Below are 13,499 nucleotides of genomic sequence, written 5' to 3' on the forward strand. Positions count from 1 at the left end.
ATATAAGTGAAAGAAGTCGTGTAACGCGTTAAGTTAAAAAAAAATGCAGGGGAGCTCACCTAACTCATGGTAGCAGCAAAAAATAAACAAAGGCTCACACAGGTAGCATCCCACAGGTTGACTGAGGTTTACACAGCAGAAAAGCGCATGCTTATACGTGTGTGACGTGGAGCCGATCCGCGAATCGCAGCACATTATGACGATGACCAATCAGAGTCACTTAAGGGCAGGCCTTTCAGAGGAACTAGGAAATATACCAGTCATTTTCATGTTAGCTTAGTAGCTGTGTATAATTAAAGATTTATGAAAAAATAACACGATTTCCTTCAAGTGAAACATGAGCACACATTGCTTTGCATCTTATAAACACAACCAAGCCTTAAAATTACATTCTGGACCACCCCTTTAAGATTATAAGGTTGAACGGCATGAAATGCCATCAGTCTGACATGTCTCAGTATTTCTCTGTTGCAATCGGAGATCACAATAATTACCCTGTAATAGCCAAAGTATTGCAATCACTACCAGATTACTGTTGTGTTTGCGATACAGAAAACCGAGTTATTCAAAGAGTGGCCACCACAAAATACATACATTCCTTTTATGTAAGTCACATCTCACACTCAATACACTACAATTACTATGGTTTAAATACAACAATACAACATACAAATGAGAGAGATCGACTTAGAAAGTCACTTACCAGTTTTATAATGATTTGATCAGATAATTTGATTTGATCAGAGTTTTTCTCCTGTAAGGTCTTATTATTCTGTCTCTGTCCCCATCTTATGGAGGTGACAACATCAACCATCTTTGCTCAGTATGACTACTTAAGCTAATGGCTACCGACACTTTGTCTCTCAGAAATTATAAATATTTAAAATAGGCACATCTTATAAATAAACTGTATAGATGCAATCTAAACGACAATATTCTCACCTGCAATATTTGTCAAACTGTTGTGAGTTTATTGATCTGCTGTCACTCCATGTGGGCGAAGTACAGACGGGTAAGGAGGCTGTAAGAGTGCTGGTACTGCAGAATATTGCACGGCTATCAGCCATTCAGAGCTGAGAGCCAGACTGAACTGTTGCATATATATATATATATATATATATATATATATATATATATATATATATATATATATATATATATATATATATATACATTTCCAGTCTTATTTGTTATTATAACCATTGTTATATTATTGATTTATTTGTTTTCTTTTTACTTAGTCCCTTTTTAATCTGGGGTTGCCACAGCGGAATGAACCGCCAACTTTTCCGGCATATGGTTTTTATGCAGCGGATGCTCTTCCAGCTGCAACCCATTACTTGGAAACATCCATACACACTTATTCACACACACATACACACTTCTCCATTTACACCTGGGGATACTCATCCCGAGGTCCTCAGATTATGCGGAGTCACTGATTGGATCCAAGACCAGCGACAAGATGATCCCAAGGTTTCCATAATCCGGGACCAGGCCGTATCCTGAGCTGTTGCTGCGCTGGTGGTCATGGGGGGAGTGGAGAGTATGAGACTGATTCCAGTGATGCTCCAGGGACAGACGAGTCTTCTTGCTGTGAGTTGACCGTGCTACCCACTGCGTCACCATGAGGCCCCTATTGATCTATATTGGTTTTATTTTTGTGTGTGTGTGTGTGTCTTTGTTGTTCTGTCAAACTACAAAGACTGCCAGTTTATAATATCAAGCACAAAAACTAAAATATTATGTCATTAAAAAAAAAAAGATTAAACAAGAAAGCATCATTGGCCATAAATGGTGTCTCAATCCATCCCATGTTTGCCCTGAGAGAAAGACAAGACTCTAATAAAAGGAGTTTTATCAAACTTTGATAATGTAAACAAGATGACGATAAAGCAAGGCATCAATTAAAGTTTTTCTCTGCTCCTAAAATTTGATGTGAAGATTTGGCATGGTCATCAGAAAATCATTCCTTGGCTTGGAAATGCTCTTCTGGCTGATAGCGGAGAATACTGATATAGCTTTAGGGCCAAGAGGACTGCCAAGGTCAACACAAGCAAGAGAACACTTTATGAAAAACATATCAAAAACGACAGCTGGACATCATGATACTAATTTAAATTTAAGGGCTGATGAAAACGAGAAATAAAACCAAAACAAAGACCTGGTTTACATAAATCCACGGGAATCCTTTTTGTTTCCAAAACAAATAAGGGCTGTTTTGTTCTCGGGTTTACATCAACCGAGCGAGAGTCATGTAGAGTTTCTGCACCGTTTGTTTACAAACTCCTGAACTTTTTTTCTTGACAGGGATTTTTCTGACGCTACGTCAACAGAGGTGGAATGCGCGCGTGCCAATAGATGTTAATAAGCAACGATAGACGCGCTGTTCAGAAGAGAGCTGCGTGAGTTTACTCTGTAACACACTTGTTGTTTTATCTCATCACAAGTTGACAGTTTTGATGTTGCTATTTGGATTGGGCCAGGCTAATAGCAGAGATGGTTATTATTGTCTTCGCGCCTCAACCTTTTTTTGCCGAAGGATGGTAACTAATTCTTAATGACGCGACGTTGCATTTTAGACGTTTTCATACTATACTGTACTCTATTTTTGGGAGATAGGATGCTAGTTCGTGGATTTGCCGACAAACTAGGGACATATCAATGGGTCAAATTCAGGATTTGAGCCGTAAGTGTATATAGGATGCTTTCAAAGCAAAAGCACGTCACCTGGTTCCATGTTATCCTCTTTACGACTCTCATACCTCTGCAAAGAAGGTAAACTGCAGCTTTTCATCTTCTTCTTCTTCTTTTTCTTCTTCTTCCTCCTCCTCCTCTTCTTCTTATTGAGCTGAATAAATTTAAAAAAATCTTTGTAAACGAATATTTCTGAAAAGCAGCAACTTTTAATTATTTTAATTTAATTTGTTTTCGGCTTAGTTCCTTTTTAATCCGGGGCTTCCACAGTGGTATGAACTGACAACTTATCCGGCATATGTTTTTATATGCAGCGGATGCCCTTCCAGCTACTTAATTTTTGTAAATAAGATAAAATGGTTAAAGCAAAAATTGATGCATTTCTGACTTTGCATTCAGTTTAATAAATATTTTTAGATGACGACGCAATTAAATAAATGTAAAATAAATAAATAAATAAATAAATAAATAAATAAATGGTTTGGCTTGAAGAGGGTGGGCCATCACTTGAACAAAGAAGTCTGAAGAGAAAATGTATTTCTTTCTTTCTTTCTTTCTTTCTTTCTTTCTTTCTTTCTTTCTTTCTTTCTTTCTTTCTTTCTTTCTTTCTTTCTTTCTTTCTTTCATTTATAATTATATTTAAACCTGTTTTATTGAATTTTTAATGTTTTAATCATTTTAATTACTAAATTATTTTATTTCTTATAATTGTTTTATTTTATAATTCTGTTAATCTTGTTTATGTAAAGCACTTTAAATTTCCATTGTGTATGAAATGTGCTATAAACAAACTTGTGTTTTTAGACATGCAAACTATATTGTTTTTTGTGGTAATGTGTATCTTTAATTTTTTTATAGAACTATTTCTGTTTCTTTTACACCACAGGGTGAATGGGAACCCTTTAGTAATGGATCCCAATAGCATCTGCCGTAAAACTAGGATGTTGGCTGGCAGACACACTGACCTGTGCCAGTCTCAGCCTGAGATCATTCAAGAAGTGGCAAAAGGTGCCCGGCTGGGCATACGAGAATGCCAACATCAGTTCCATAACCATCGTTGGAACTGCACCAGTCAGGGCAGAAACCTGGCCAAGATCCTGCAACAAGGTGAGGAACAATACAAAAGCTACTTTTTTTGCTACACCTTGCAAGCGCTGAGTTGGGCCTCTTTTGCTTTCAGTATTGCATTAATTTTTCTTGCTACAGATTCAAGAAGATGCTAGAAACATTACTCAGAGATATTAGTCCATATTAGTATGATGTCCTCATATAGTTATAGACTACACTCATTCATGATGCAAATCTCCATTTTCACCACATATATTAGTTCTATTAGTTTGAGACTAAACAGGTGTACTCAATAAAGTGTCCAGTGTGTATAATTTATAACTGTAAGTCATAATTCCCCTTAAACATAATTTCAAAATAACCATTAGATTGAAAATATAGAAAACATAAAAGCAAAATGTACTTTTTTCCTGTAATCAGATCTGCCTTAATTCCAAGAAAGATGTTGTTTTAATAGGTTTTGTTTTGATTTGGTTGGGATCTGCTGACATGTCAAATGATGTTTCTGCAGATTCTGAACTACTCTGCAGTTCTTTGCTTAGTCAGAGATTTATATGGGGTGTCTGTGCATTTTTTATTATTATTTCAGATTGTAAACATGTGATATGAATTCTCACAATGATGGTTTTAAAAGTGAGTGTCGCTGTTGAATTCCTTGTATGGCCTTTAGAGGGCATGATTATACTACAGTTTGACCAAAGTGATTTCTTGACCCATAAAACAAGCAAAACAAAGCAGATGTTTTTTTTTTTAATTATTAGCAGATTGAAAGTACATCATAAAAAAATGTTAGTTACTTAAAACATAACACTACATTGTTACAATACTTACTCACTTAAAAAGTGAGTAAATCATTGTCCTAAAAAGTGGCAGGTTGGCATTACTTAAAAATGTGTAAATCCAAAAAATTGTATTTGTTTTATAATTAAGCACATTGTACATTTACTTAAAGGATTAGTTTATCCCCAAATTAAAATTATGTCATTAATTACTCATCCTCATGCCATTCCGAACTCTTCGTTCGTCTTCAGAACACAAATGGGCTATATGAGAAGCTAGTGTTTTTCAACCAATGATGAACTTCTGGTGAAAGCTGTATGTGACTGTTTTCAATGTCATAAGGTTCCTTTTAAACCATTGATATTGAAACATGGTTAAATATACTTAAGCATTCATTTGGTTGTGTAAAGTGTAAAAAGAAATGAAAGACCGTGTAAACGCTAGCGCCATCATTAGCAGCAGGCTAGCAATTCTAGAAATTCCATTAAAAAATACTGGAGTAAAATTAATTTGCATATTTTAAAGACATTTATAAAAAACATAATTTAATGCAGCGCCTCTTTTTTGGTCCGATACCCACTTTATATCGTATCTCAGCCAGGCAGTGAAGATTGCTGTTTGTTTTAAAGAAATCAGATCTTAAACCCAGCGATTTTGTATGGAAATCCAGAAAGTTACCACATCCGCAAAAGCATCCTCAAAAGCCCATATGCCTTTAATAGTTCAATTGGAATATTATCAAGCTAAAAAAAAAAATACATTTTTGTGCGCAAAAAACAAAAAAAATATCTTTATTCAACGGTTTCTTCTCAGTGTCAGTATATTGAGCAAGTTTACAAGCAATGTGCAATGATGTACACTTGGATCATACGGCAGAGGCATATGTGTATTTGACAGAGGCCATATACGTGTGCGTGCAGTGGCGTTACAAGGTGGGGCTTTGGGGACTTAAGCCCTGATGTATTATCAAAACCCCCTGATCTTTTGGAATATGTTGCACTTAAAATTAGGTTGTATAACATTTATTTTGTTATCCAAGCACTTAAAATGACCACATACATCATGCTCATTCCACTTAACGCAGCGTTTGTGTCAGGTAATTAAATAGTCAGCTGTTCAGCACTACCTGTTTCTACCGGCAGGTGGGAGTGGCACTGTTGTCACATGGTGTTCAAAAGTCCCGCCACTGCAATGTCATCATTCATTCATTATTTTTAGGAACTGAAGCTAATGAGGTCATTATACAACAGTTTCGCCAAACTAAATAGTTCTAACTACTGATGAAGCTTAATATTTGTTTTCACAGGATAAAATGTGTGTAGTTTTGGTGAAATAAAATAACTGTAATCAATAAAATGTGCGTCATATAAATTCACATACAAATTGTTCCTTTTTGGTGTTACAAGTCATAAAGCTTCGCAATTTATTGTTAAAAGACTGTCAACTCAAAACCTCTTTATTTATTATTAAACAATTTATTATCCTATTATTAAGATCAGAGTAGATCACGTTTTGAAAGTGGGGGTATTTTAGCAGGGTGAACTTTAACTTTTTTTTAAGGGGCTTTGAGTTGGACTTCTTTGGGGCTAAGCCCCTTATCCATTTCAACCCTAGCAACGCCCCTGTGTGTGTGCCCCCTATACTGACACTGAGGAGAACAAACTGTTGAATAAAGTCATTGTTTTTGTTTAATGTGTGCAAAAATGTATTTTTGTAGCTTGGTAATATTCAGATTGAACCACTGAAGATAAAATATGGTCTGTTTTGAGGATGTTTTGGGGTATTCTTCTGGACTTTGAATGAGTTGTGACCGTTGCTGTATATATGGAGGATAAGGGAGCTCTCCGATTTCACCTAAAATATCCTTATTTGTATTCTGAACATGGACAAAGACATCAGAGGTTTGGAAAGACAAGAGGGTGAGTAATAAAAACCATCATTTAGATTTTTGTTTGAATTAACACTGTGCAATGGGGTCATATCTTTAAGTAAAGTCCGCTAATCACTTTTTATAGTCCATATGTGTCTGAGAGAGAGAAGAGACTATAAAAAAAGTCTGTTTTGAAAATGTAATCTGTTATGATATATTTTTTTAATCCAAACATGACTTGATGGCTTATTAAACTTGGCTAAATTTATAAGCCCAACTTTTGTACAATTTAAATTTAATCCCAAGATTGAATTCCACTTGGAGGAATGCTTTACACTAAAGGGGAAATTTTTCTTTTGGCAGTTCAATGTGTATCTAGGCAGGTCTAGACAACGGAGATGTGCGAGGAATGTGAATCTGAGTTATTGTTAATGTTGTAATTCCGCAAATATTTAAGTGATGAGTTTGATGGGACGTCAAAGTAAAATTGGTTTAGATAGAGATCGTAATCATACCCATACCATGAGATCATCCACACAACAGAATGCACTTTTTGTAGGTCTACAGCTTTGTTTATGAACAAAAGAATGTGAGCTGTGGATCTATGGACTGTTTTCTAGATATCCGGGAAACTGCATTTGTGTATGCCGTCACAGCTGCCGGGGTGATGCATGCAGTGACACAGGCCTGCAGCCAGGGAGCGCTGCCTCAGTGTGGCTGTGTGACCCTTCAGAGCTCCTCAGAAACGTACCGCGTCTCCCCAGCAGAGGAAGTGCTCATCCAGGCCTCATCTCTCCATGATTGGCACTGGGAGTGGGGCGGCTGTGGAGACGATGTAGACTTTGGTTATGAAAAGTCTCGTCAGTTCATGGACATCAGGCAGCGAAAGGGCAAGAGCGACATCAGGAGCCTTATTGACCTGCACAACAACGAGGCAGGAAGAGTGGTATGTTTACATTTCTGGGATTGGAAATATGACAGAATAGGAAACTGTAGTTATTATTTTTAATAGTACAGAGAATGTAGTATTATTTTTTTGCTCTCCCATTTGGTTCAAAAGCAAATGAAAAAGATATTCTACTGCTTCCCTTTATTTTCTAATAAATATACAGAAAGAACAGGGAAAGATCTGTATTTCAGCAGTACAAATGTAGGAAGATCTGACATGTAGTTATTTATTTATAATAATACAAATAATAATTAAATAATAATAATTAGTGCTGGGCAAAGATTAATTACAATTGATCACATCCAAAATAAACATTTGTGGATTATATGTGATATGTGTTTTAGCTATATATTTATTACAGTATGTATATGTGATATACACACATATACAATACATAGAAACAATATACTGTACACAAAACAATGTTGTTACATAGATATTTACAATTTATATGTTTTGTACACATATATTTTATATATAAAAATAAATAAAATATTCTCAAATATATGCATGCCTGTGTGCATTTATATATACATAATATACACACACCCTTAAATTATTTTATTTTGGATGCGATTAATAGAAATACATTTTAGCCCACTAATTTTGCACTAATAATAATAATAATAATAATAATATAGATTTTTTTTGTAATTATTGAAGTTAACTTTTTAACTATTTATAAAAATATTATTGTAAGAAATTGTATTATTATATTATTATTTTGTAGTCTCATACTTTGTTGATTTAGGATGTTATTTATTGTGGAAATGCATCATTAGGAATTGGTAATTCAAACTGCTGTGGCGACCCCTGTTAAATCAGAGCGAGTGAGTGTTTCATAATTTAGTTGTTTTTGCACTGGGTCTGTGAGCACTGCACATGAAAAACTGGCATTTATAGTAACCTATATAACTATATACTTGGAAGTAAAGATTTATAAAACATCATGATTTAAATGTGGTTTTGGGTCAGGTTTTCTTATTTTCATGTTTTTAAATAAGAAAATTACTCTGTTCATCAAGTTGGCATTTATTAAATATATAAACAAATTAATTGTTAAATATTTATTACAATTTTAAATAACCGCCTTCTTATTGTATAAGGTTTCAAATGAAATTATTACTCCAGCCATTATTGCTTTTATTACCATTACTACCATTAATAATAATAATAATAATAATAATAATAATAACAATGGTTCTATTTAATATTAGAGTGATTTCTAAAGGATCATGTGACTCTGAAGACTTGAGTGATGAAGCTGAGAATCACTGGAATAAATGATTAAATGATAAATTACTTTTGAACAGTTATTTTATTGTACATTAGCATTTCACAATTTTTGCTATATTTTTTATTAAATAAATGCAGCCTTGGTGAGCAGGATAAGCTTATTTTAAAACATTTAAAATTCCTACTGACCCCAAACTTTTGACCGGTAGTGCACGTGCACACACACACACACACACACACACACACACACACACACACACACACACACACACACACACACACACACATACACACAAACAGTTGAAGTCAGAATTATTAGCCCACCTTTGATTTTTTTTATTTCTTAAATTATGTTTACCTGAGCAAGGAAATATTCACAGTATGTCATAATATTTTTTCTTCTGGAGAAAGTCTTATTTGTTTTATTTCAGCTGGAATAAAAGCAGTTTTGAATAAAAAAAAAAAAAAAAAACATTTTAAGGTCAATACCAATCAGTACCAATATTATTCACTGTCATTATGACAAAGATAAAATAAATGAGTTATTGAAAATTAGTTATTAAAACTATTATGTTTAGAAATGCGCTGAAAAAAATCTTCAACAGAAAATGGGGGAAAAACACTTACAGTAGGTGTCCTTTTTATTAATTTAAAGTATAGTTCCCCCAAAATGTAAAATCTCAGTACAAACATACATGGAACTTTTCACAATATAAGTTAACCTATAACAAAAACAGACTGTATGCCCCTTCCTGGTAGCATTAAATACTTTTATAATCCATATATCCCACTGCACATTCTGACACGCTGTCAACTGAAGGCTAGCTGAACATCTGTCTGCATAGCTTACAACATTTAGAAAATAATGCAAATACAGTGTGCTATGTGACGGGCTTTTGGTTTTCAAAATAAGAGTTCAACATGCATATAATTGTAAAATAAGCTTATTAGTTCATATTAATGATCTCATGTTTAATAGTTTGTGTATTGTTCTGATTGGTCTGTTTTTTTTCAGTAGATTTTACACTCACCAGATTTGCATGAGAACGAGGAAACGATGGTGTTTGAGGCTCACAGTATACCATTTCCATACTGAACTCTTACTAACCAGCTATGCCTGGATATATTCAGATTTTCATTATACGGCCCCTTTAAGTAAAGTAATGAATAAGTATATACGTGAAGAAGTCAAAATTGTTGGCCCTCCTGTGAAGTTTTTTCTTTTTCAAATATTTTCCAAATGATATTTAACAGAGCAAGGAATTTTTCACAGGATTTCCTATAATATTTTTTCTTCTAGAAAAAGTCTTATTTGTTTTATTCAAGCTAGGATAAAAGCTTTATAAGAATAAAAGTTTTTTTTTTAACCATTTTAATGTCAATATTATTAGCCCCTTTAAGCTATTTTATTTTCGATTGTCTAGAAAAAAAACATAGTTGTACAATGATTTGCCTATTTACCCTAACTTGCCTAATTTACCTGGTTAAGCTTTTCAATTAAATGCTCTAGTGTCTTAAAAAATATCTAGCCAATTATTATTTACTGTCATCATGGAAAGGATAAAGGAATCAGTTATTAGAAATGAGTTATTTGAACTATTATGTTTAGAAATGTGTTGAATAAATCTTCTCTTCGTTAAACAGAAATTGGGGGAAAATATATACAGGGGGCTAATAATTCAGGAGGGATAATAATTTCAGCTGTAAATCTGATTGTCTTGACAATCAACAGATGTACAAGTACACTTCATCCTTTCAAATCTTAGTGAGTTATAATGCAATATAGCAGGTCAGAAAAAAAGATTATTATTGTCTTCCATTTTGATCAGGCCATCCAGATACAGATGAGGACGGAGTGTAAATGCCACGGTCTTTCTGGGTCCTGCACTCTCCGCAGCTGCTGGAAGAAGATGCCGCTCTTCCGTCAGGTTGGTGATCAGCTCATGCAGAGCTTCCACACAGCCGTCCGCGTGATGGGTGGCAATGATGGGAAATCGCTGGTGTCCATCGATCCGGATGCTCCCCCCCTCGATGCCAATGTCCTGATCTATTCTGCAGAGTCACCTGACTTCTGCAAAGCCAATCACAGGAGCGGCACAGAGGGCACAGGGGGTCGTGCGTGTAACAGGACAGAGACGGGGCCGGGCGGCTGTGACAGTCTGTGCTGTGGGAATGGGTTCGCGGATTTTACAGTGGAAGAGGAGGAAAACTGTGAGTGTCGCTTTCACTGGTGCTGCGAGGTTCAGTGCCAGACATGCTCTCAGAGGAAGAATGTCAGCCTCTGCTTGTAAAAGAGTGTAGTGGCTGTAATAGGACAGTATGATTTTTGTTTTTGTGAATCCACCAGAGGCCGCTGTGTTCGCTTTTTAAGATCTCAAATTTCTCTGGCAAGTGTCATTCATGCCTGCTGTTCTCACGTAAATCCACCAGAGGCCGCTGTTGACTGACTGACCAATCGGCCGACCCCCCTCGTTCTTCTCTAAACTGATTTTTACCACGTTTTCAGATTTTACCACATTCTCACCCTTTTATTTACTTGTTTATTTTATTTTTGGCTTCTGTTTCTGTCTTTACTGCTTTCTGGAACCGTTCTTCACTGGACTCAAACCCTGCTATCGTGATCAGCTCCTCTCTGCGTCTCAAGTCCTCTGACATCCATGGAGAGCTACTGGACAAACTGGTAACAGCGAGAAAGCCTTCCATATGGAGGTAAGAGGTCAGCTGGTAAGCGCGAACAGCGTCATTTTAAAGACGAAATGCATCCATACGTACTTCTGGCTTCATAATTTGCGATTTCCAGAAATGTATAGAGGGGACATTTACAGAATGAGCCTATGTTGTTGTTTTTTCGATGGACCACTTTTGAGCAGTCTCTGTAAGTCAGGTGGGCATCAAAGCTTGAATGTATTGTCTTTTTAAAAAATAAAACTAAGTATATCATGCTGCCATCTGCTGGTCCTTTATTAAGAGAAATCAGTGTGCATGCAGCATTTTCATTTTTTTTTAATATTTAATCTATCAAAACACTACTATGTATTTTTGTGCTACAACAATGGGAAAAACATTTTAAGATTTATTTAACTTTACTTTGCTTTATTTACAATAATTTGCACAAATCAATGTCAAGTATATTTTACTAATTTAATATCAACGTGTAAAATGTGCTTAACTTTTATATAAAACTGCTAAATAAATTGAGTAAATGTTAACTAATTATCTTTAAAAATTATCAAATAGTTTAATTCTTTTTTAAATAATGCTTTTATAAGTTATAATATATATATATATATATATATATATATATATATATATATATATATATATATATATATATATATATAAATATTTACTTAAATCATTTGAGTAGTCTGAACTTAGTTTAGAGTGTAAGGATCAAATTTTATTTAAGAGGTACTAATAGCAAATAAGGGATAATAATAACAAAATGTATATCTAACAAATAAGTAGCTTTTAAAAAGGTACATATTGCAAAGGGAAAGAATATTTAAAAATATTGTAGCATCATAAATATGTTTTGCAGATTAAATGTTAAAACAGTTTTCAGTAAGCCTGCTACATTTTTCGATTATTTAAGGCACTTTTGTTGTTGGAAAGTTAAAGCCAGAAAAACAGTAAGATTTTGTTACTAATATATCTTATTCATGTTCTATTTTCAGGCATTGGGGAATAACATAGCACTGTGAATTTTATTGTGACATTGTACAATGATTGAATTCATTCATTCATTTTCTTTTCGGCTTAGTCCCTTCATTAATCTGGGATCGCCACAGTGGAATGACCCGCCATCTTATCCAGCATATGTTTTTACGCAGCAGATGCCCTTCCAGCTGCAACCCATCTCTGGGAAACATCCATACACACTCATTCACACTCACACTACGAACAATTTAGTCTACTCATTTCACCTGTACCGCATTTCTTTGGACTGAGCACCAGGAGGAAATGCAGGTAGAACATGCAAACTCCATATAGAAATGCCAACTGACTCAGCCGAGGCTCGAACCAGCGACTTACTTGCTGTGAGGCGACAGCACTACCTACTGCGCTAATGCGTCGCCTACAATGATTGAATAAATCCAAAAAGGTTTTTATTGGCATTGATGGGTTCATAAAAAACTCTAAATATCATGTTTATTATATTTTATGTTAAGATCATTCTAGCTAAAGCACAATTTCACAAGGAAATGTAACGTTTTACATAGTGTCAGATAAAAAAAAAAATGTATGAGAAAATATGCAATTTTTAACTTGTTTAAGCCCAAATTTAAAGAAAAAAAAATGTTTTTATCCATGTAGCCTTGTTAATAGTGTCATATGAACATGCTTTGCATTTATTTTCTTCAGGCTTTTATTTATTTAGTTAGTTTTTTTAATTGTATTTGAATATATGGCAACTGTAGTTGCCGGTGGGCAAAAATGTTGTAACAAGCCTTCAATGTAAAATTTGAATAGGAGGAGAACATTTGGCTCTCGAACTCAAAACAACTGCTTTCAAAAGATCAATTCATATTCATAGACAATTGTTACAAATATTGCAAAATTTTATTAGAATTATTAATTAATAAAACTATGAATATATAATAATTCAAAATGTCTTATTCCCTATACAGCAAAAATCCTAGTATAGTAGTCCTAGTATGAGTAGAGAGTATTTGATCCAAATAAAAAAAAAATCTGTCAAAAAGTAAAGTAAATTCTGGAGTAAATACACAAAAGTAAATACATACCGCAGTGGTGACATCTAACTAAACAGGTATTTTCAGTCAATCTCACTACAGACTTTTGTAGACATCTGACAGAAATAGTTAAACAGTTTAGTAACAAGTAAAGCTGCTGATTCTGTTTGTGGAGTTGTTTAATGATCCTGATGAGCTGAGA

At 34.4% G+C, this 13,499-nt stretch overlaps 1 protein-coding gene across 1 annotated transcript; it reads left to right on the top strand.

Annotated features, from left to right (window-relative positions):
- The first annotated feature begins 2,025 nt into the window (after window positions 1-2,025).
- wnt6a (wingless-type MMTV integration site family, member 6a) lies at window positions 2,026-11,532 on the top strand. Its single transcript, XM_002662311.8, has 4 exons — window positions 2,026-2,778; window positions 3,584-3,804; window positions 7,036-7,361; window positions 10,430-11,532. The coding sequence occupies exons 1-4, from the start codon at window positions 2,705-2,707 to the stop codon at window positions 10,889-10,891; spliced, it is 1,083 nt and encodes a 360-aa protein (XP_002662357.3). The 5' UTR covers window positions 2,026-2,704; the 3' UTR covers window positions 10,892-11,532.
- The last annotated feature ends 1,967 nt before the right edge of the window (window positions 11,533-13,499 follow it).

The sequence above is a fragment of the Danio rerio genome, chromosome 6, assembly GCF_049306965.1.
Source record: "Danio rerio strain Tuebingen ecotype United States chromosome 6, GRCz12tu, whole genome shotgun sequence".
Lineage (NCBI taxonomy): Eukaryota > Metazoa > Chordata > Actinopteri > Cypriniformes > Danionidae > Danio > Danio rerio.

Coding starts and splice junctions, on each gene's coding strand:
- wnt6a (XM_002662311.8), top strand. CDS start 2,705: ATGCTTTCAAAGCAAAAGCACGTCACCTGGTTCCATGTTATCCTCTTT. Junction 2,779..3,583: donor CTCATACCTCTGCAAAGAAG/GTAAACTGCAGC, acceptor TTTACACCACAG/GGTGAATGGGAACCCTTTAG. Junction 7,362..10,429: donor ACAACGAGGCAGGAAGAGTG/GTATGTTTACAT, acceptor CATTTTGATCAG/GCCATCCAGATACAGATGAG.